Consider the following 22,176-nt stretch of genomic DNA (forward strand, 5'->3'; position numbering starts at 1 on the left):
CAGAAAAGCCTATATTGGTGAAATGCGTGTGTAATGTTAAAACCCGCTCGCTGTCCGTCATTACACACTGTGGTCGAACATCTTGTATGCCGAACACTGTCCCTTACTAGTACAGTAATTCAACTTTTGTCTAGAACTGCTCAAATCGCTCTGACAGTAGTGTGTTTACCTTATTAGGTGAATTGTCTCGCCTAAAGATAATTCTAATAATTCTATCACCTCCTCAGGGGTTATGTAGTTCATTTGTGTGTCATGCGTGACTTCGGCTCGGGTATGGGTACAGCGTACATTTTGTACCTGCTTAACCGTATTGATCAACGATTTGTAATTACAACGGTATCAATTCAAATACTAAATAGTGACGTGGAATTTGTCAATATTTGATGTTTCATAAGAAATGTAGAACAATACATTTATGCCATATTTTGCTTCTTGGTTACGTAAAAGAATTAAAGGGACAATTCAGTAAGGCTAATTCGTTACATAACCACGAAGCAAAATATGACATTAATGTATTGTTCTACAGTCCTTATGAAACATATGACTAGAAATAGCGACAAATTCCACAACATTGTTAAGTATTTTGATTAATACCATTGAAATTCCAGATCGTTGATCAACACGATTAAGCAGATACAACATGTACGCTGTTCCCTTACCCGAGTCAAAGTCACGCACGTTAAACAAATGCAATACATAACCACTGAGGAGTTGATGAAATTATTTTTAGACAAGAACATGCATCTAATAATGTTACCACAACTGTAAGAGCGATTTGAGTATTTCTAGACAAAAAATGCTTTACTACACAGGCAAGGGTCAGGGTTCGGCATACAAGGCTATGTGTAATGGCGATTGAACATTTCACATACATTTGACTGCAGTGGGCTTTTCTGACATATCACAGTAAAACCAACTAATCTAATTTCCATTAGAACTGGTTTGTTTCCGAAATATGTGCAAGTTTTAATGAAGTCTTAGAGCGAATTGTCCCTTTAAGCCATCCGTGTTGATAACGAAGATCCGACTTTAGAACGTAGCCCAGATACAAACATATTAATGTGACAGTAGAGGGAGGCACTTTAGACACATTAAGCAAATGTACGGTTTTGTAGTATATGACAGTGCGTTCATAGTGTGTTCTGTAGATGATAGTGATAAGGTCATGACAATATAACAAAACATTATTTGCAAAGAAAGGAGAAATTGAATGAGTAGTTTTGCTTACATTTACTTTCGTCAATATACATTACCCTCAGAACATTTCATCCGGTGAGGCCGACATATAAACTGTACAAAATACAAAGAATTTAAATTTCAATTGAAAGAATGATATGGTAAACGTTTATCAGATCCGTTTATAGCGATGTCAAGATTATGACGTTGATTGTGACGTCACTTCCTACCGATGAAGCCAAGATCAGGAAGCGGACCGTTATGGTAGCGACAGCTGGTGTCATCAGGCTCTACATACGGGTAATTTGTGGGGTACTCTGTTGTTATTACGTTGCTCTGCAAAATAAATCATATCTTATATAAACGTATTACAAATGGTGCTGTAAATTAGGATCTTGTATTTTATATATGAACTATGTCACTAGCCTTTATTATGTCAAATTATTAATCGAGTTTGATAAAGTTTATATTCCTTTATATTCCATACCCATAAGTGTGAGTTTTCATTTATCAAAATTTATTGATTGAAAACAGAAGAAATCCGGCGTTTCCATCCACAGATATATTACGTCACTGGACTACAAGAACGTTTTGCGTTCATACACAGAAACAAAATGTGTTCACAAGATAGGGAGATATTAGTGTAGATGTATTACCAAGGTAACATGCCTTTGTCACATTATGAAACTTTTAAAAGGATAATTCGATATGAAATATTTTCACAAAAACACGAAGCAAATTATTTCATAAACTATTGTTCTATATTCCTTGAAAAATAAAACACAAAATATCAGCAAATTCCATGGTAGTGTTAAAAATCTTAATTGATAATATTGAAATCCCTGATCCTATCCCTGTACGATAAAGTAGGTCGGATGTGTACGCTATACCGAAAACTGAGCCGAACTCGCGTAAGGTTCGCAACTACAACAATTAGCTACCTGTAAGTTGTTCTCTTTTGTAAACTAGAAGAACTTTCAATACATTATTAAACATCTAAAAGGTAAAACACACTACTGTTAGTGATTGCAGTAGTTTTACAAAAAAGTTACTTTACTCTACTAGCACAGATTCCGGTTCGGCCCACAATGTAGCCCCGCCAATGTGTAATGGCGGAGAGCGAGCTAATATACACTGTTCACGGTACTAGACACTTCACGGTTATAAACATTACACTAACTGACATTAGAACATGTGTGTTTCTAGGCTATTAATGTTTAACGCGCTCCTTATCGAAAATATTATTTTAAACTTACTTCTATTGCCTTTGAATCTCCGGTTCCATAGTGATAATGGATTGACTTGTCCAGGACTGTCTGGAATTTAGACCGGACGTCAGGATCAGTCCAGTTCCAGGATTTCAAAACAGGAATCACGTGATTGTAATCCGTCACGGTGTTATACAGGGGGAAACTTTGACATAATTCCAGGGGCATACGTGGGTAATAGGCGATGAAAGACAGACACATTTCTTCCTGAGTAGAAAGGCCTCCCTACATTACGAACAGAACAAGTAAATCTATTATTTTGTTCAAGCCTTGGTAGTCTGAGTATTGATTACAAACTATTATCGGCTTCCATTTAATGTTATTATAAGCATAGATAAAATTATTCATTTAAATCAAAGACGAAATGAACAACTTGCCAAATATTTGTAAAGCCGAAATCGGGAAAACCAGATTCCCTGTTAATGATATCAACACTAGTAGAGATAATGGTATGGTTATTTGGTGATAGAAATATGTAGTGAACCCTGTGGACTTATCAGGACTGAAATGTACAGTTCTTTGCATATTTTGCCCAAATTTACAAACACAACAATCTTCGAAGCAACATTAATGCCGGGTATGGACTGATGCATACGCACTCCGTATCAACTTTACTATGTTCAAGTATACCTAACAAGTGATAAACAGGCATGCAAAAATTACTAGTTTAAATAGGGTCTTAAACCTTAAAATATCACTTAGCTTTTAAGACCATGTTTAGGTATTTTGTTATATTCGCTATAGCCATGTTTGACTAGTCTATCTCCATCACATAGTAAATTAAGAAATCTCCGATGTTTGTCATTTTTCTACATTTTTTCATATATTTAAATTACATTTTTTTATTTGGTACCATAAGGTACTTACAAAGGTAAGGTTCTGCTTCTGTGTCGTGTCATAAACACATTTTACTTCCAGTTTGTCAGTCTGCAAATATATGTATAAATAATAAAAAGAAAAACGAAAGACGATGAATACGACTAATTTGTTGTTACACGTCAATTATTTCAGGATTTTAACTTATCTTGTATGGTAAATCATTTTGCAATCTAAATGCTTTTTTCAGGATGCACTCCTATTAGTCGTGCTACAGTTCCATTCTTAAATCTGTTCAAATTAATATCTGATTAGATACAAACCTATTTTGTATTTGTATTATTTGAATAAGTGTTATTTCTTCAATGGCATCAATATTGTCAAATGATAAACACATTCCATCTTTTTATAAATATTTCTACAATCTGTAGAGATATCCCTAGTTATAAAACTCCAGTAAACATAAGAGATCTGTATAAAATATGGTTTAACATACAGCGTATATTTTTCGTTTCTTTGGAAGGTATCGCATGTCTTGGAAGTCGAAATCGTAGTGTTTGTCGGAGGCCAGCGGTTCAAGTTCTCGTCCGTTTCTATAGTGACGCGAGATCATCTCTTTACCCAGCAAATGGGAATGTTGTAGAATGGCAAAAGCCTCTATACCTTCTACAGGAACACCCTGTAAGGTAAATAACAAGGTTCTAATGCACACGTGAACATGAATACTGTTAATTTGTATATGCGAGTAGTAATACTGTTTTAGAAAAGTTTGCACTAGATGTTCGCAAATTGAATTTGCATATTACGAAAGAATAATAATTTGCGATTTACAAATGATTGCGCAAATTACATGTTTTATAAAAGCTTTATAAAGCTACCATTACATATCAATGCACGAATTTATCATTACGCTGACAGCTTAAAGATCATCTCGTTAAAATGTGATTGCATTAGAAATAAGCAGATTTTACATACAGTAACACTAATATGTAATTTTTTTCCGATTGAAAATTTATACTGACTTAACTGTTACAGTATATTTCTATCTCAAGAAACAGTATTTATATTATACATGTAGATAACAATATTTTCCTTTAACAGGACTCCCAAACCAATTTCCATATCCAAATTGATTATTTTAATTTTGAACACAATTTTTTACCACTTTTACATTAGCTAGAGATATTTTCACTATTTACCTATTACTACATCTAAATCATGCTTGTATATAATTAATTTAATTAGTGTATTGTTAATTTCCATCAAATAATTCAGGGGAGACAACTCTTATATAAAAAAGTGTAAAAAAACATTCCTGCTTCAATATTTTACATCATACATCAGTGCAATATAGACGTTTTAACAAAGTTATGAGAGTCATATATTAGTCTAAGGGGAGAAAAGCACAGAACATAGATAAAACCATGAAGTACAATCTGATTAAAACACAGATCCTCATAACCACTCCGATAAATAGAGGATCTGACAAAATCCCATAGGGGGTCACGTCCAGATGACCTTTATACCACATGGAATCATACCAAATCTTTTTTCTACACATTGCTACATTAATTGAAAACGATATTTCGTCGCAGTAAATATACATCTTAAGCTTTGTTGTGCTCTTTGGGCGAGATGACTACGTCAACCAAAATAATTCTAACAGTTTTTTCAAACAATCTCGTCCCCTAAAATTGACTTTTGCAAGTAGCTATTTGATTGGCCATTTTCAAAGGTCACCTGGACATGACCCCTAATGGGATTTTCTCAGATCCTCTTATCAAACGTAGTGATAAAAAGGATCTGTATTTTAATCAGATTGCATGGAGTACTAACCTTTGCAAGAATTTCTGACGCACAGAACCCTTGAGAAACAAACGCTGGTTCGTGAGGAGGGACAATTTGGTAAGGGGTTACAGAGATTCCAACCTGTAGGAGCCCAGCATCGTGTGTTCGGAGTGTTGGTGTCATGGTGATTCTGATCCCAGAACTGTCAATAATGTCTGTAAATATACATACAATCATGTTTACGTTTAATACCCGAGTAACAATACAATATTAAAAATCCAAAAGTGCCATAAGGCGGTACCAATTCAGTATAACTGGCATGAATCGACAAAAGGAATGCATGAAAAGGCACACAAAAATATACATGGTCGCATATTATGTAATTAACAATAGATTGTCCAATGGACAAATGAGACAGGCCATTGACATACGTTTATACCAGTGACATCACATACCTGATTTTGCCATCGGATTGTCGTAGTGGGTCTCCATAACAAAGAAGTCTGGGTCCCCAGGAGCTCCAAGGGAGTATCCTGCTTCAGGCGGGTAATAAAACGCCTAAGAAAAAGATAAACACTAGTATAAGAGGAATATAGGGACATTTTTTAATGAAGACATAGACTTTGAAAGAAGAGAAATAAATAACACACAAAAATACCCGAAATTTACAGAAATAATGTTGAACTTCATCAGCAAACAAAGTTTATCGTCAGACCAAAGAAGACTATGGAACCAAATAATTGTTTTATCATATGAGTTTGAGTCATGATTTCAGACTAGGAACCGAATTTTTTCAATGGCTTTGACGTCACGGCCAAAAGGATAATTATAGCTTGGAAATATTATACAGACAACACAATGGAAGTTGTTGATGCATTATTTAGTTCAGATCAGTAAATTATTTCAGAGACGTTAACTAGTCCCTGACACTTTGAACCACACAAATGTTTTTGAACATCAAAAAAACATGATAAAAGGATATAATTATAAAAAAGACACTTACATATTTTCAAAAAATATATAAGGAGGTCACAAGTAACTATATTAAACTATTTCACTTTTTGTAACATAAATCATATTTTCAAAAAAAATAATGAAAGGTGACTTGCACTTTGAATGCTACACTTGACATAAGAAACTGTTACAAATAAATCTCAGAAACGAACTCAAAAACATTAATTTATAACATATTGTTATTGATAGGGCTGGGTATTGGAAGGTCTAAACGATACGATACGTATTGACAAAACACTGAAACAATACACGATACGTATTGACGATATACTGGACCTCTTTTTTTCAAATTCAGTTGACCATTGTGTTTTGAATATTGTGATGATAAAAGACAATTTTGATAAAACATTCTATAACCTGGCAAAAACCTACCAAACATTTGATTTGGTTCACCATTTATGTAGATTAATTTCTGTCAATTCATATTCTTAGCTATGAAAAAAACATTTCTAATCCATCTAGGTGACACATGCTTTAAACACTTCCTTTTGATTGAAATGCTTTTACTTGAATGATGTTTAAGTATAAATTTTGTTTGGAATTTCCTCTTTCTATAATAAAAAGAGTAGGTTGAGGTATCAAAACGATACAGCGACATACAGCATGTTTGCGTATCGATATTCGATACGCTTATGAAAACCAATACATATCGGTATATCAATATATTGATCCTGCCCTAGTTGTGATAAGAAACAAGAATAGAAAGCCATGTCTAATCAAGGAGTTTAGTAATTTTTTTCTGTCGATAGTAACATCTAGATATCGGTACCTTTCCGCCTATCGATACAATTGTAGCAATATCTAGATATCGTTATACCTCTCCGCCTATCGCCCATGCAACGACCGCTTGTGTTACACACTCACGAAGAGCCTCCGGTACAGTCTCGGGTCTTTCGCACCGAAAGGTGGCGCCATCATAAGCTGCCAGTTCGGACGCAGGTTTGGGACATTTAAAGATGAGGATGTGATGAGTGTTCAGTTCATTTCCAGGAGTTACAACGGGTTCGTACTAAAAAGAAAGGTCTTCAATTACGGACTATATAGTTAAGTTATTTTCCGGAAATATGGCTAACAAGTATATGATTGGTCTCATTGAATAACGCACATCACTTTACTTTCGTGTATAAATTGTTTTGCGGTTTCGAAAAAAAAAAAACATTTTCGCAATCTAAGAGTGTAAAAAGGTAAATACATATATTTGCGATTTAAGACTATGAAGTAGTAATGCAATTACATTTCATGCAATTATACGCAAAATATCAAATTTTGAGCGTTTGAACTTTCTCGTGAAATATGTATCTTAAAGAAAGAAAATATTTAGAGACGTTCATTCAAATTATTAGTTTGAAAATTTTGCTGGACATTTTTTTCTGAAAATAGTTAACTCACAATGTCATTTTACTGTGAAAACTGACTTACCTTGATCATGTGATGTTTTTTGGCCAGGGGAGGGAATTTAAAGGCTCGGCAAGAGTAGGTGGTGGTATCAGACGGAACATGATACTGGGAGGAAGAAAAATTATTAACACAAATAATATATCTTAGTCAGTTTAGTTATATTAAAAAAATACATCAGTAGTGTAAATAGATCACATAATTATCCCCGCCCAACGAAGTTGGCGGGGGATATACAAATGGGTTCCGTCCGTCCGTCCGTCCGTCCGTACGAATGGTTTCCGGAGCATAACTCTAAAACCAGTACGGATATTTCCACGAAACTTCATACACACATTGTTCTTATGGTCTAGTAGTGCCTTTTGCTATTTTTAGGTTTTCATTTTTTGCATTTTTTCCGTAACCATGGAAACATTGCTGAAAATATCATATTTTTGTACCAGGTTCGTTTCCGGAGCATAACTCTAAAACCAGAAGAGATATTTCCACGAAACTTCATAGACACATTGGTCTTATTGTCTAGTAGTGCCTTTTGCTATTTTAAGGTTTTCACTTTTTGTACTTTTTTCTTTTCTGTAACCATGGAAACATTGCTGAAAATGGCAGTTTTTTGTGTAAGAATCGTTTCCGGAGCACAACTCTAAAACCAGCAGAGATATTTTCATGAAACTTCATAGACACATTGTTCTTATGATCTAGTAGTGCCTTTGGCTATTTTTAGGTTTTCATTTTTTGCACTTTTTCCGTAAGCTTGGAAACATTGCTGAAAATATCATATTTTTGTACCAGGTTCGTTTCTGCAGCATAACTGGAAAACCGGTTGAGATATATGCACGGAACTCCATAGGCACATTAGTCTTATGGTCTAGTAGTGCCTTTTGCTATTTTAAGGTTTTCACTTTTTGTACTTTTTTCTGTAACCATGGAAACATTGCTGAAAATGGCAGATTTTTGTGAAAGAATCGTTTCCGGAGCACAACTCTAAAACCAGCAGAGATATTTCCATGAAACTTCATAGACACATTGTTCATATGGTCTAGTAGTGCCTTTGGCTATTTTTAGGTTTTCACTTTTTGTGCTTTTTTTCTGTAACCATAGAAACATTGCTGAAAATATCATATTTTTGTAGCAGGTTCATTTCCGGAGCATAACTCTAAAACCAGCAGAGATATTTCCACGAAACCTCATAGACACATTGTTCTTATGGTCTAGTAGTGCCTTTTGCTGTTTTTAGGTTTTCATTTTTTGCACTTTTTCCGTTACCATGGAAATATTGCTGAAAATATCATGGTAAATGGTAAATGTTACTTTGCAAAACTCCACCCATCTTTGTGTATATAGTCTAATATAAATGTCAAGGCTGTATACCTGATTCAACAATTGCAGCCCCGCTCTACTTGAATTATACTCCATTTTTCTTTATAATAAATCCGATATAACATATTATGATAAAGAATTACGGAATGCAATTTCCATACACAACATTCGTCAGGCAACATGGATAAGATCATATTACAAATGCTTATGACTTTAACTGCTTACATTGTCACGAACGAAGTCGTATGTGACTACATCATCAGGAATATTGACGTCCTCAGCGGTCAGAGACGACGATAGCAACATGATGCTCTTTGTTCCCCGCCTGGTGGCGCCGTGGTAGGGGAGATAACCGTCTACATCGTCGTGGTGGTAGGAGTAGATGATTCTAGTGGTGTCATCCTATTAAACGATACACAACAGCTATTGCAAAATTGAAATTGAAATATTTTATTTTGTTTTGTTTTACTCATTATTAAAGTTTGGAACATAAAATAATCAGGAAATCAATAACGTGAATGATCAACGATGAGTCAATATGATAACAATATTAAGTAGTTTGATAACTAATTAATTAGTACTACTACTAATCACTAAGCTACTAACTCTATAACGCATCTTGTACTTTTAATCCTCTGGATGAACGTAACATAAACAATTCTTACCGTAATAATTATGTCACCAGCGCTATCACAGGTGTTGAGTTTGCGCACAAACGTTAGGACAGTACCGGAAGCAGTTTCTTTACCAGCGATGAGAATCCAGTCTTGTGATTGATCTTCGATCGGTGGCGCATGTGCAGTTGTATGATAATCCTTTAAAATAAATTAAATGTACATGTAAAATTCATAGTCTTCATTGATTAGCATAGAAGCATATTCAAACAACTTACGTTCTATTCCGAGAAATTCCGTGTTTTCGCATCGTTTACGTTTGCTTTATCGTGTTAAATTTTGATATTATTTCCACACTTGTTACCGGATTTCCATATTCCAGTTAAGCACGTATAATACTGTAGGTGGCTATTGGGCTTTGTCTCGTAGCCATTAACCGCCTTCCAAACCAATCATAAATTATGTCATTGGTAAGCTTTCCACGGTCGGACAGCAGAACCTGTCATTATTAGCTAATATGTGGCATGCTGTTTGTCTTCGGCGTTTTCGGCATTTCGTTGCAATAATGTACATGAAGTTAGATAAAACACGAACGTGAGTTGTTTCTTTTGATTTACATGTGAATATGTGATCATGAAACAATTCAAAATAAAAAGAAAGTAGACAGTAGTATAATAATAGGAACGTTACTCTCATTATAATATGAAATAATAGAAATTAAATGTACCTTGAAGTAAGTTTGTCCGTCCTTGACCCCTCCGACGATAACATCAGCCGGAAACATGTTTCCATTCGGCGAGATTCCGAATCCGACATATCCATGCGTATTCACGTGAGTCTCAAAGGTCACGTGGGTGTCATTGGAGGTCCAAAACAGCCAGTACTGACCCGTTGCATCAAGTTGGACAAAATGGTCGAAATGACGGGTTGGCGTAGGTCTTGGTACCTTAGGTATTTAAATCAAATCATGGAGATCAAAATATATAAGGTGGTAATAAAAAGTCTACATGTTCAGAAAGGTAGAATGAACTTTATTTTTTTTTCATGATTTGGTATTTTCAAATCATTTATAACTTTATCTTTTGAGAGATATATCTTAATTGCACATGCTCCATTTTGTATACCCTTTTTGTATGATGTGTAATGGTTTGTTTGTTTGTTTGATTAATTAACGTCCTATTAACAGCTATGGTCATGTAAGGACGGCCTCCCATGTATGCGGTGTGTTGCGTGTATGTTGTGCGAGGTGCGTGTTTTGGGAGAATGCGGTATATTCATGTTGTGTCTTCTTGTATAGTGGAACTGTTGCCCTTTTTATAGTGCTATATCACTGAAGCATGCCGCCGAAGACACCAAGCAATACACCCCACCCGGTCACATTATACTGACAACGGGCGAACCAGTCGTCCCACTCCCTGTATGCTGAACGCTAAGCAGGAGCAGAAACTACCACTTTTATAGACTTTGGTGTGTCTCGGCCAGGGGACAGAACCCAGAGCCTTCCTCACAGGGGCGAACGCTCAACTCAAGGCCAAAAGTGAGGCGGTGCCAAGGGAGGCATTAGGAAAGATAAAATGTGTAATGGCTGCAAATGAAAACGGTTAAGACTTTCTACGACAAAAATGAAGCAGCTAAAATAACCAGCTACATAAAATGTTTTAGTTTACATTATATTTATATATATGCAGGTCTTTACCGGTCGCAAAAAAAAAACAAAAAAACAAAACAAGAGGCCCATGGGCCTTAACGGTCAACTGACTCATGGCACAAAACAACAAAGTCACAGTATTTATAAAGTAGTGGTTAATAATTAATATAAACAATACAAGGAACTCCTTAATTGAATATGTAAGTTTCTGAAATAGGTAAATGTCATTTGTTGAACAAACTTGGTAGCCCTCCATCCATATATGGTTGTAACCCATTCAAGGATTAATATAAGGAGTCAGATTTCAAAGCCAAATTTCAGCAAAGCTCTCATTTTGGACCTCCGCTGTACTATCCCAATGGGTCTTAGCTCGGTCCTTTATAAAATATGATTGTCCTCACCTAAAATTCCCCCTCCTGAATCAATTAAAACCCCTATAGACCAATTTTCATCGAGAACGGAGACTGAACCCGAACACAGGAAGTGGGCCAGCGGCTATCTTGGAATACCAAAATCTTTACGAAAATTTTTGCATGTTGTTCGGCATCAACCCCCTAAGACCAATTTTCATTGAGATCGGAGACTAAAACCTTAAAAGAGGAAGTGGGCCAGCGGCCATCTTGGAATACCAAAATCTTTACGAAAATGTTTGCATGTTGTTCGGCATCATATAAAACCCCTATTGACCAATTTTCATTGAGATCGGAGACCGAAACCTAAAAACAGGAAGTGGGCCAGCTAAAATTAAGAAAATTTGCCCTTTTGGGGCCCACCCCTCAGCCCCTAGGGGTCGGACCAGGCTCATTTATATAAAATATGATTGTTCTTCCCAAATGATGTTAAACAACAAATATAGATGAAATCCATCTAAGGATGAAGGAGGAGTAGGATTTTAAAGCTAAAATTAAGAAAATTTGCCCTTTTGGGGCCCACCCCTTAGCCCCAAGGGGTCGGACTAGGCTCATTTATATAAAATATGATTATCCTTCTCAAATGATGTTTAACACCAAATATAGATGAAATCCATCCAATGATGAAGGAGGAGTAGGATTTTAAAGCTTTGATTAAGAAAATTTCCCCTTTTCGGGCCCCACCCCTCAGCCCCTTGGAGTCAGACCTATCTCATATATATAAGATATGATTGTCCTTCGCCAATGATGTTTCACACTAAATATGGATGAAATCCATCCATGGATGAAGGAGGAGTAGGATTTTAAAGCTAAAATAAGAAAATTTGCCGATTTGGGGCTCCGCCCCTCTGACCCTAGGGGTCAGACCAGGCTTATAAAAAATATGATTGTCCTTCCCTAATGAAGTTTCACACCAAATATGGATGAAATCCATCCAAGGATGAAGGAGGAGTAGGATTTTTTAAAGTTCAAATTAAGAAAATTTGCCCATTTGGGGCCCCGCCCCTCTGACCCTAGGGGTCGGACCAGACTCATTTATATAAAATATGATTGTCCTTCAAACCAAATATGGATGAAATCCATCAAAGGATGAAGGAGGAGTAGGCTTTTGTATAAATAGTCTTACGCACGACGCTCGGCGCACGACGCACGACGACGGACAAAACACGATGACAATATGACCTAAAAACCACGAACATTTTGATTCAAACTCCTGACATTCTTCCAAGGAAATAATTAGGTTTTCAGTTTATTTCTGTTCTATGACTGAACACCAATGTCCTAAATGAATATATGTGAGAAATACAACCAACAATGATAAGCATTATATGTAAACTTTACAGAGGCTGTTGTTTGTTTTAAGGTCTATTTGCGTGAATCAGGTATTCTGTATACTTTATCGGTAGATAGCCTCAGTCCCCAGAAATACGAAATGTACACGGTTGTTATGATGTAAATGTGTCTTTGGTTCAGAGGCTCCTTTTCGAGTCATCTATGCCAAATGACTTATTTCTCCCTCACACTCTCTTTTACTGTTTGTGTCGGTCTCTCTCTCTCTCTGTTTCTTTACATCTCAACGCCAATGATTTAGATTTTAATGCATATTGATATTGTATGTCATGTTATTAACTCTACAGTAGACCGCAACGTTAACTTAAACGACATCTAAATAGAGAATACATGGTTAGTATCTTACAATACAAAGTTTATTTTGGTGCGAGACTTAGGAAAGCCGAGATGACGAGGCTTTGACTGGTCATCTCGGCTTTCCGTGTCGAGCGCCAAAACAAAACTTGTATTGTAAGATACTAATGGTGTATTCTGTTTATCCTGCAACTATTCTGACATTAAAAACGAATGCAAATTGCCAGTTATTTACTTGGTTTCGCTCGAAGCGAAACGCTTCTTTGAAACCGAATGAGAGTGTACTCCTTTTTACTGCCGTGGGAAATATATAAGGGCGTTTGCAAACAGTAATAACATTTCTATTAAATGTGTAATATCCCTGAAACAATGTGAAAACACTGAAAAAAACAATAATTACCCCTCAAAGAGTTACTTTACAGTACATACCTTTATCATGAGCCAAGAAAAAGACGACGCCGCCATACGAGATTATCGATATCTTAAAACAATTCCGATGAAAGTGACGTCACTTTTTAGCGGGATTGAATGACGTTTCATTCACCGTAAGGTTAAAGTTCGGGGTCAAGTTAGAAATTGTTCCATCAGATGGGGAACAAATTCACGTGATCATATTGACGGATAAAGGATTTCGTATTGACGGATAAAGCACAAGTTAATCCGGCAGTAGTTATCCATCAGTATGTGGGACAGTTGCAGGATAAATATATATGTATGTGATATCTCCTTATCAACAACACTAACACCATGAACTAAACGATGTGCTTCATTTTCAAAGATTGTTTGTGCTGAGTTATCATTTTCCATAAAGTGTTCTTCTCGGGTTGTAAAAAAAGAGTAATCTGTTAATACAAAAACCAAATATATAGCAAAAGTCGTATTAATATTTGACTATCTGTATGTATTGTATGTATAATTGCTTTGAAATAATTTTACGAAGGAGATACATCAGATATTATATACAAAAAAGGAATTTTAAAACATATAAAACGACTTAACAAACTTCAAAAAGCGAAATAATAAGAGTGAAAATCATACTTATAGCACGTCAACACCTATGCACTAAAAGACGAAAGTACAACATACTTACAAAATATGATTACACCGACATTCAGTGGTTACATAACATATATTCATGGGTTCGCGGTTTAGAACATTAACATCAATTCACAGAAATATTCGTAGCTAGCATATAGAACAAATTATCTTAACATTGAATTATATAAAAAAAAACAATTCGGTGTTATATTCGAGGTGCAAATGCTGCCGCGAAAACATCATATTTACATGACGAACATCTGATTTATAGAGTATCTAAATATATCAAACAAAAAATAAATTTTTGCGTTGAATAACATTTTGCAGGTGTTAAGAACACCGTCATGTGTGAATTCCGCGAAATTAAATTGTCGCAAAAAATATAGTTGACGCGAAAAACAGTTGGCAATAAGTATCTCCTGTAGAGAGAAAATATTAACGAAGCGTTTTCGATGTGGATGGTTTTATGCAACGAAACAATGTGGCTCTATGTCCTACTTGTGTTTAGAAGATCGACGTAAGATATACATGTATGGAACCAGCTGATTAAAAAACGATCGATAAAATAAAAATTTACCTTTGCCTGCACGACACAAAAAGTCAGCAATCCAATGAAAGTTGTAAGTTTCATCTTCTACCGCCGATACCCTTCTCCCTGCTGAACTTAATGTTTATGTAACTTTCCTGTTAACTATTCAAACTTTACCCGAGATGGATTTCAAAATCGTTATCTTTCGAAGTCAGTGAAAGAGGAATGTTCTCGGTAGAGTATATTACAGATAAGATTAGTAAATGTACTAAGGGGCTAACAAAGATTTCGGGTGAGTTTGTTCTGAATGTTAAGGTTCAAATTTAGTTCAGTTGACGCTCAAAAACTTTACATCAGATGTCTACCGATAGTCCTCACTCGTCAGATTATTTATTAAAGAATACTATTGTTGATCGCCGTATTTGTCTCTGGGAACTGTTGATTTCTTAAATATAAAGGACATGAAAATCGTTCAATAAGCTTGGTTGTGAATTTTTGTTGCTTTAAAAAATAACTCACTCGTGAGAAACAACTGAGCGCTGAAACAACATTGAACAACAACCACTCCTTGTGTGACCTCTATAATTCATGATAATCATAATAACGGCGCTAACAAAATGACATTATTTAGTGTACAACAAAAATCAACATTGTAACGGTAATGAATATATATAACACCTCAGTCGATAATGTATACAATAATGAGGTATACAAAGTTATTACAATACTTAAGCGCTAAACTGTTACCAGATTGGACATACCGTTGATATGAAGCCCATCCGGAAGAAAGTTGAATAGAATGGCGTGTTACAAACCATTTTGAAAAAAATATTTCGAACTGCGTTGACTTACATCAGATTTAACGTGCGTTAAGAGTGCGTTAAGAGGGTACATATGATTTTTTTCAAACTGCGTTTTTGTAAGTCCTTGTAAATAATTTAAAGCCTTTATCCCTTTAAATATGCATATTCCTATGAAATTGTCGGATTGTATAATGATTTCAAAATTCATCTATTGATAAAAACCTATATATCATTACAACATAAGTCGAGCACTACATTTCTATAAAAGGTTTGTGACTCATACACCTTCTATTGGCTATTGTTTCATACCGTTTTAGTGGCTTTTGTCTCATACTCTCTTTAGTGGCTTTTGTCTCATACTCTTTTCAGTGGCTTTTGTCATATTACAGTGAGGAGTAATATTATGTAATTGTTATTCAGCATATTTCGTTTATTCAGCCGAAATGAAATTAGAATGTCAATTACTATCAGTTTATCTTTTTTTTCCATTACGTATTTTTTAACTTAGAAATGTTTTATAATATACATTATTATACCTGAAAATGAACCATTTTTTATTTATCTTTTTAATACTTTTTATAAACAATTGTCCATGATAAAGATGTAAAGATGATTACAGTGTACATAACAGGTTGGCTTGAGCATAACAAAAACGGAAGTATAAGCACTAAATTGCCTTCTTTGGGATTTATAGTTCTATAACTCTCCCAGGATTGTAGACAAATTAATTATAACGCCGCTATTCAATTTGTCTGCAATTCTGGGAGAATTAAAGGACCGCAAATCCCCCAATAAGGCTTAAATCAAATATGTGTCTTTATATAATGCATGTTTTGCACTAAAGTATAACTCCTTGAAAAACTACTTTTACTCATATTAAAATAATGACGTGTCTATATATCGGCTTAAACAAGACGCTTAAACTAGGGGTATGGTGATAATACTAGATGTCACATACCGCCTCATGACGTGTACATATGTTTAGTAAAGTATTGGGTAAGTATAGATGTTTGCACATTTAAATTACGCGCCATTTCTCACGCGTAACTTCATAATAGGAACTACGCATGCGTGAGTCAGAAAGGTAAGCTAAGCTTGAGGAATACGGCAGACATCTTGATGGATTAGGAGGTACTTGCATTCCATATAGTCATTGGGAGCGTGAAATGCAGTCACGGTAAGTCAATATATGTTTAATTTACCTGTATATGTCGTGTAACAGTATATGAACTACCGTGAGCGTAAAGGTGTATAAGCTCGTGAATGATGATTTGTTGACAGTATTGAACTAACAGGTACGCGTATGCGACGTAGAGAGCGATGATGTGTATTGCCGTGTTTGGTATTCAATACCTGTATTTATTATAGTATAATTATACTATATCAAAGTTAGGTAGTATTCTGATAGGTTTTATTAATTATATATTGTAGCTCCATGCACATGTCTACGCCATATCATCTACACTATATGGGAGCCTGAACAGTCATATACAGATACACAACTACCCAGAAATATGAACATTTGGTGTTGATGCCTGGTGGGATGATTCCTGGTGAGGGATTGAGACCCTTACAGGATTTATGGTGCACTACATGTACGATATATTGTACACTATGGAGGCCCAGCTGTGTGTTACGGCAGTGAGATTATTAGTGCTAGGTCGTTGATGATTGGTTCACGACCATATACCTTAAGGAGCGCTCGAGAACTATTACACATGTATAATTACCGTCTGCTGTTAGTCCTGGATACGGTCTTACAGTACAGCGCCTGATGTCAGGCACAACTGGCCATATCTGTATATGGAGTATATGGAATGACAGAGGGAACACACCGGGATATCATTGACATTGTGTATGGGATTTGTGGAAGCAGCAGTGTACAATGTAGCGGTATGGAGCTCATGAACTTTATATAGAGGGAATGAATTAGTGTTAGGAAATTGTTGTATTATTACTAGATAGGTGTAAATTCTAAAGTTGTTGTAACATATAGTATTGTAATATAAATATATAATATATACTTATTAAAGTGTGATTCACTGAACGAGTATTGTGGGAGTATTGTGGGAGTGTATATGGAGTGTGGATGGCTATTGGATATTGTATATTCTGTATAGTCTATGCTGTAAATTGTAATAAATGTAAATATTGTATTCTGTTGTTCTTTCAGTTGTGAAACATGTGGCAATAAGTCTCGGTTAGGTTACACTAGAGTACATACAATTCTTACCCATGTTACCCTAGGACTATTACCACATCTATGATACCAGTTTTACATTGTATTATTATTATTAACTTCCCTATCTGAGGCTCAATATTGTGCTAAAAGTGTTTGTCGTGTTTAAATAGCCACTTTAATTTTGTTTGAAAATGCATAAAAATAAATAAAAAAATGTTTACATGCTAATGGATTATGAATAAAAGTCTTTGCTATTCAATTCAATACAAAAAAGCATACGAAAAAAAACCAATTATTCACAATATTGTATGGAATATGTTTAACAAGCGCGCATGAATACATTAAATGCATGCCACTTTCCAAATATGGGAAACGAAAGAATTCAATATGGCGACTTGAGCAGACGTATCGTCACTTCAGAGAGCCAAGATTATATGAATACAAGATTACTAAGGCAGACATTGGTGATAAACTGTGATGAAGTGAGACATGCAGTTGTGGAAGATACAGATGGAGGGCTGAAGTTGGTTGCGAGTTCCTAGTTCCTAGTTCCGTTTAATAAACGGAACTAGGAACCAGACCCGAGTTCCGTTTAACTTAAACGGAACTAGGAACCAGACCCAAGTTCCGTTTAAGCTTATACGGAACTAGGAACCAGACCCGAGTTCCGTTTAACATACATACTGGCCAACGAGCGGAGTTCCGTTTATTAGGATTCCTATCTCTAACTGCATGTTCAATTACCTATTATATACAGGAATCGAACTTAGAGCTTCCATGAATAATACAGCACAGAATTAATCTCCTTAACACAAGTTTCCTTAAACGGATCTGACACCTAGACTCCAGTTCCGTTTAACTTAAACGGAACTAGGAACCAGACCCGAGTTCCGTTTAAGCTTATACGGAACTAGGAACCAGACCCGAGTTCCGTTTAAGCTTATACGGAACTAGGAACCAGACCCGAGTTCCGTTTAACATACATACTGGCCAACGAGCGGAGTTCCGTTTATTAGGATTCCTATCTCTAACTGCATGTTCAATTACCTATTATATACAGGAATCGAACTTAGAGCTTCCATGAATACTACAGCACAGAATTAATCTCCTTATCACAAGTTTCCTTAAACGGATCTGACACCTAGACTCCAGTTCCGTTTAACTTAAACGGAACTAGGAACCAGACCCGAGTTCCGTTTAAGCTTATACGGAACTAGGAACCAGACCCGAGTTCCGTTTAAGCTTATACGGAACTAGGAACCAGACCCGAGTTCCGTTTAACAAACATACTGGCCAACGAGCGGAGTTCCGTTTATTAGGATTCCTATCTCTAACTGCATGTTCAATTACCTATTATATACAGGAATCGAACTTAGAGCTTCCATGAATACTACAGCACAGAATTAATCTCCTTATCACAAGTTTCCTTAAACGGATCTGACACCTAGACTCCAGTTCCGTTTAAGCTTATACGGAACTAGGAACCAGACCCGAGTTCCGTTTAAGCTTTAACTGAACTAGGAACCAGACCTGAGTTCCGTATAACCCCACGCTTGTATAGACATTTGTAAAGCTCATCTGACCTGAAGGGCCTGATATCGAATATAATAATATATGATATCTTATATAATTCGATCAAATTCTGGATGGCTCCTTCAATAAATTTTAAATTGGCTTGCCATAGCATTTACTCATTTTAGCTCAACTGGTCCAAAGGACCGAGTGAAGTTATGTGATAACGCGACGTGTGGCGTTTATGAATGAGACCGGAATTCTTTTGAAATTAAATGGAAATTCCTAGCAACAGACCTAGACCGTTTAAGCCCAGTACATACGATTTTTACTTTTATCTTTATCTAATCCCCATGGTAAAAGGATTTTATTTTTAATTTTAAATCTAACAATGTTTCATCGAAATATTTAGATTTCCAGATTATTTTTCTCCATTTATTTTTATTTTTATGTGAAGGAGTATTTCAAATTAATATTTTTCTAATATTCTAATAATATTTTTTTTAATATCTTGTTAAATTGATGTGCATTTTATCGAACTGCAAGCATAAACCAAAACTGCCTTCGAAATATACACGTATATTGTACCTATTGATCTTGGTTAAGAATATCCTTCCGTGAGTCAACAAAATAGATCACGAAGAATCACCTGTTTTATGAAGTAATTGTCACAAAAACTCTTACAATTGGAAATAGCAAATCAGGCTCCACGATTTGCTTAATTTTAAATCTCCATCATATAATGATGCTTTTAATATCATATGATTATGAGTGCTAATCAATAGTGGTAGAGAGTCAGTCCCAGCATTTTTACAATTTTGAATTCCCTTAAGGATGCTACCATCGCAATATGAGTACTATCCCATACTTAATTTCAGAGAAAAAGTCGTTTATATGGAAATAAACAAATTGACCCCTTTTGGCCCCGCCCCTCAGGCCCAAGGGGATAAGCCACACCCTTTTTATAATTTTGCATCCTCGCCCCATACAGATACTACCTTTGCAATATGAGTTGTTATATATCGTGCTTAGTTTTAGAGAAGAAGTCTTTTATAAGGAAATTAGAGTTTTTTTTCAATGTTAAGCCACTTTCATGATATAATACTTACTATAACTTTAGAATTCAAATTCACTACATACACCAATTTTTATAGCCCTGAAAACATTATATTTGAGAATCCCGTCTCCCTACCGTACCTTATTTCGTACTCGACGAGAGTATATAAAATGTAAATAAGATGTCCCTTCCTAAACACCTCTATGTAGCCACGAGGCCAAATGACTGAGGAGGAAAGGGAGGGAGGACAGAAGAGTGGAACCCCATAAAGTCATTGTTAGTTTTACATCATGTAAATTGGTTTTATATTGAAAAACCTCAATTTCTTTACAGTAATACGCTACTATAACTTTAGTATGCGAATTTGTCTTTCTTACCGTAATGGCGAGTCCGAAGCCAGGCAGCCCAGTCAAATGGTAAATGTAGGGGACAGGCCTCAGGCAGAGAATATAAAACAGGGTTGAATGAACAAAGGTAAAAACGGATATACCTCCCCGTGGAAAGAGGTGCACCATTGTGAAACCTGCTCGCATAAGGTTAAAAGACCATAAATGCATTTAATGTCTACTGAGGAGGAACAGTCACAAACAGAAAACAGTCCATCAGAGTGGAAGGACAGAGACCGGAGGTGAAAGTAGACTGACCACGCCAAACGGCAGAAGACATTGATGTCCTGGTACAAGGACCTATTGCGGAGAGCCAAAGAAGTCGCAAGGGCTCTAACCTCATGAGCCCTCACCTTGCATTCCGCATGAGATTGATCATTAGACGGCTCATAAGCAATCTTGATCACCTGACATATCAATGTGGAGATGGACTGGAAGGAGATATCCTGCTGACCCTATTTTAAGGTCCCGACAGGAACAAAGCATCTGATAATTCTCCCTAGACTCAATAGAGACTGACAGGAAAGGAATTCTAATGGAATGGGGCGAAAAACCTGGTTCCCAATTCTTTGCCCAAATTTCAGGATCACTGAAATGGGTAACGGCAGAGCTAGCTCTTGCCCATGAAATACGCGAAGAGCGAAAAGACAATGCATAAATATCACTTCTCATGTGGCCTGAGGCAACAGCAAGCAGAAAGACAGTCTTAAATGTTAAAAACTTTATGGAGTCCGATCCTAAAGGCCCATTAGAAGCCGAAGCCCCCATTTATGACTCTAAAACGAGTTCTAGGTTCTACTGTGGAGCTAACTACTGTACGTTAGGCCTGTCCAGATTGAACCCCCGAATAAAGACAGACAAAGAAATGAAGATCCTACCTCTGGTTTACCACGGAAAGAAAGTACACTGGCAATAGCTGTGTGATAGCCTGCAATAGTACATGATTGTGCTCCCTAAACAAGACAGAGAAGGAAACTCGCAATCAGCTGGGCAGAGGCCATGACCGGATCAATCTTCCTGACGCCAATCAAAGAAGATCTTCCTGCGTGACTGGAAGGCGGCAGAGGAGAAAGACCTAATTGATCGGGCGATGCGAGCTGACATATCCGAAGAAAAGTCTGTCTGAGCTAGGACTCCTGAAATCACGTCCAAGCGTGAAGGTAACGTCTGGTGCCGATGCTAACGAAAGACATTGGTTTTTGGTGAGAGAACCAGAGGACGAGCCACCAGAAACGACAAGAGCTCCGAAAACCAGGGTTGACGCGGCAACAGTGGCGCTATCGGAAAGAAGGAGCAATAATGCTGCGGAAACTTCTGTAGAACCCTGCGTCCATGGCCCAAGCCATTTGGTTTGCCACGGAGAGACAAAGGTTGACAACTGATTTTTGAGAAAAGAGACAAAAAGGTCGAGGGATATAGATGCCGTTCTGTCATAACCAGCTGGCGCCGCCTGGAGATTATCCGCCAGAACATTTGCGCTTCCTGGAAGATGCTTGACTAAAATTGTTAACTGCATTTCCTTATAGATAAGAGTAATACGGAAATACTGATAGCGAGGGCACAAAGGACGTGAGCTGGT

General features: G+C 36.3%; 1 protein-coding gene across 1 annotated transcript in view; it reads right to left on the reverse strand.

Moving 5' to 3' along the window:
* Positions 1-14,840, reverse strand: part of LOC138308663 (uncharacterized) — a 35,729-nt gene extending 20,889 nt beyond the window's left edge. Inside the window, 12 exon segments of the mRNA XM_069249699.1 lie at positions 1,399-1,512; positions 2,433-2,669; positions 3,312-3,371; positions 3,757-3,939; positions 5,097-5,263; positions 5,504-5,606; positions 6,880-7,071; positions 7,482-7,565; positions 9,000-9,176; positions 9,440-9,589; positions 10,116-10,334; positions 14,706-14,840. Of these exon segments, the coding sequence (XP_069105800.1) occupies positions 1,399-1,512; positions 2,433-2,669; positions 3,312-3,371; positions 3,757-3,939; positions 5,097-5,263; positions 5,504-5,606; positions 6,880-7,071; positions 7,482-7,565; positions 9,000-9,176; positions 9,440-9,589; positions 10,116-10,334; positions 14,706-14,759 (1,740 nt within the window). The 5' untranslated portion in view covers positions 14,760-14,840.
* Between the last annotated feature and the right edge of the window lie 7,336 nt (positions 14,841-22,176).

This window comes from Argopecten irradians, chromosome 15 (assembly GCF_041381155.1).
Source record: "Argopecten irradians isolate NY chromosome 15, Ai_NY, whole genome shotgun sequence".
NCBI classification, from domain to species: Eukaryota; Metazoa; Mollusca; class Bivalvia; order Pectinida; family Pectinidae; genus Argopecten; species Argopecten irradians.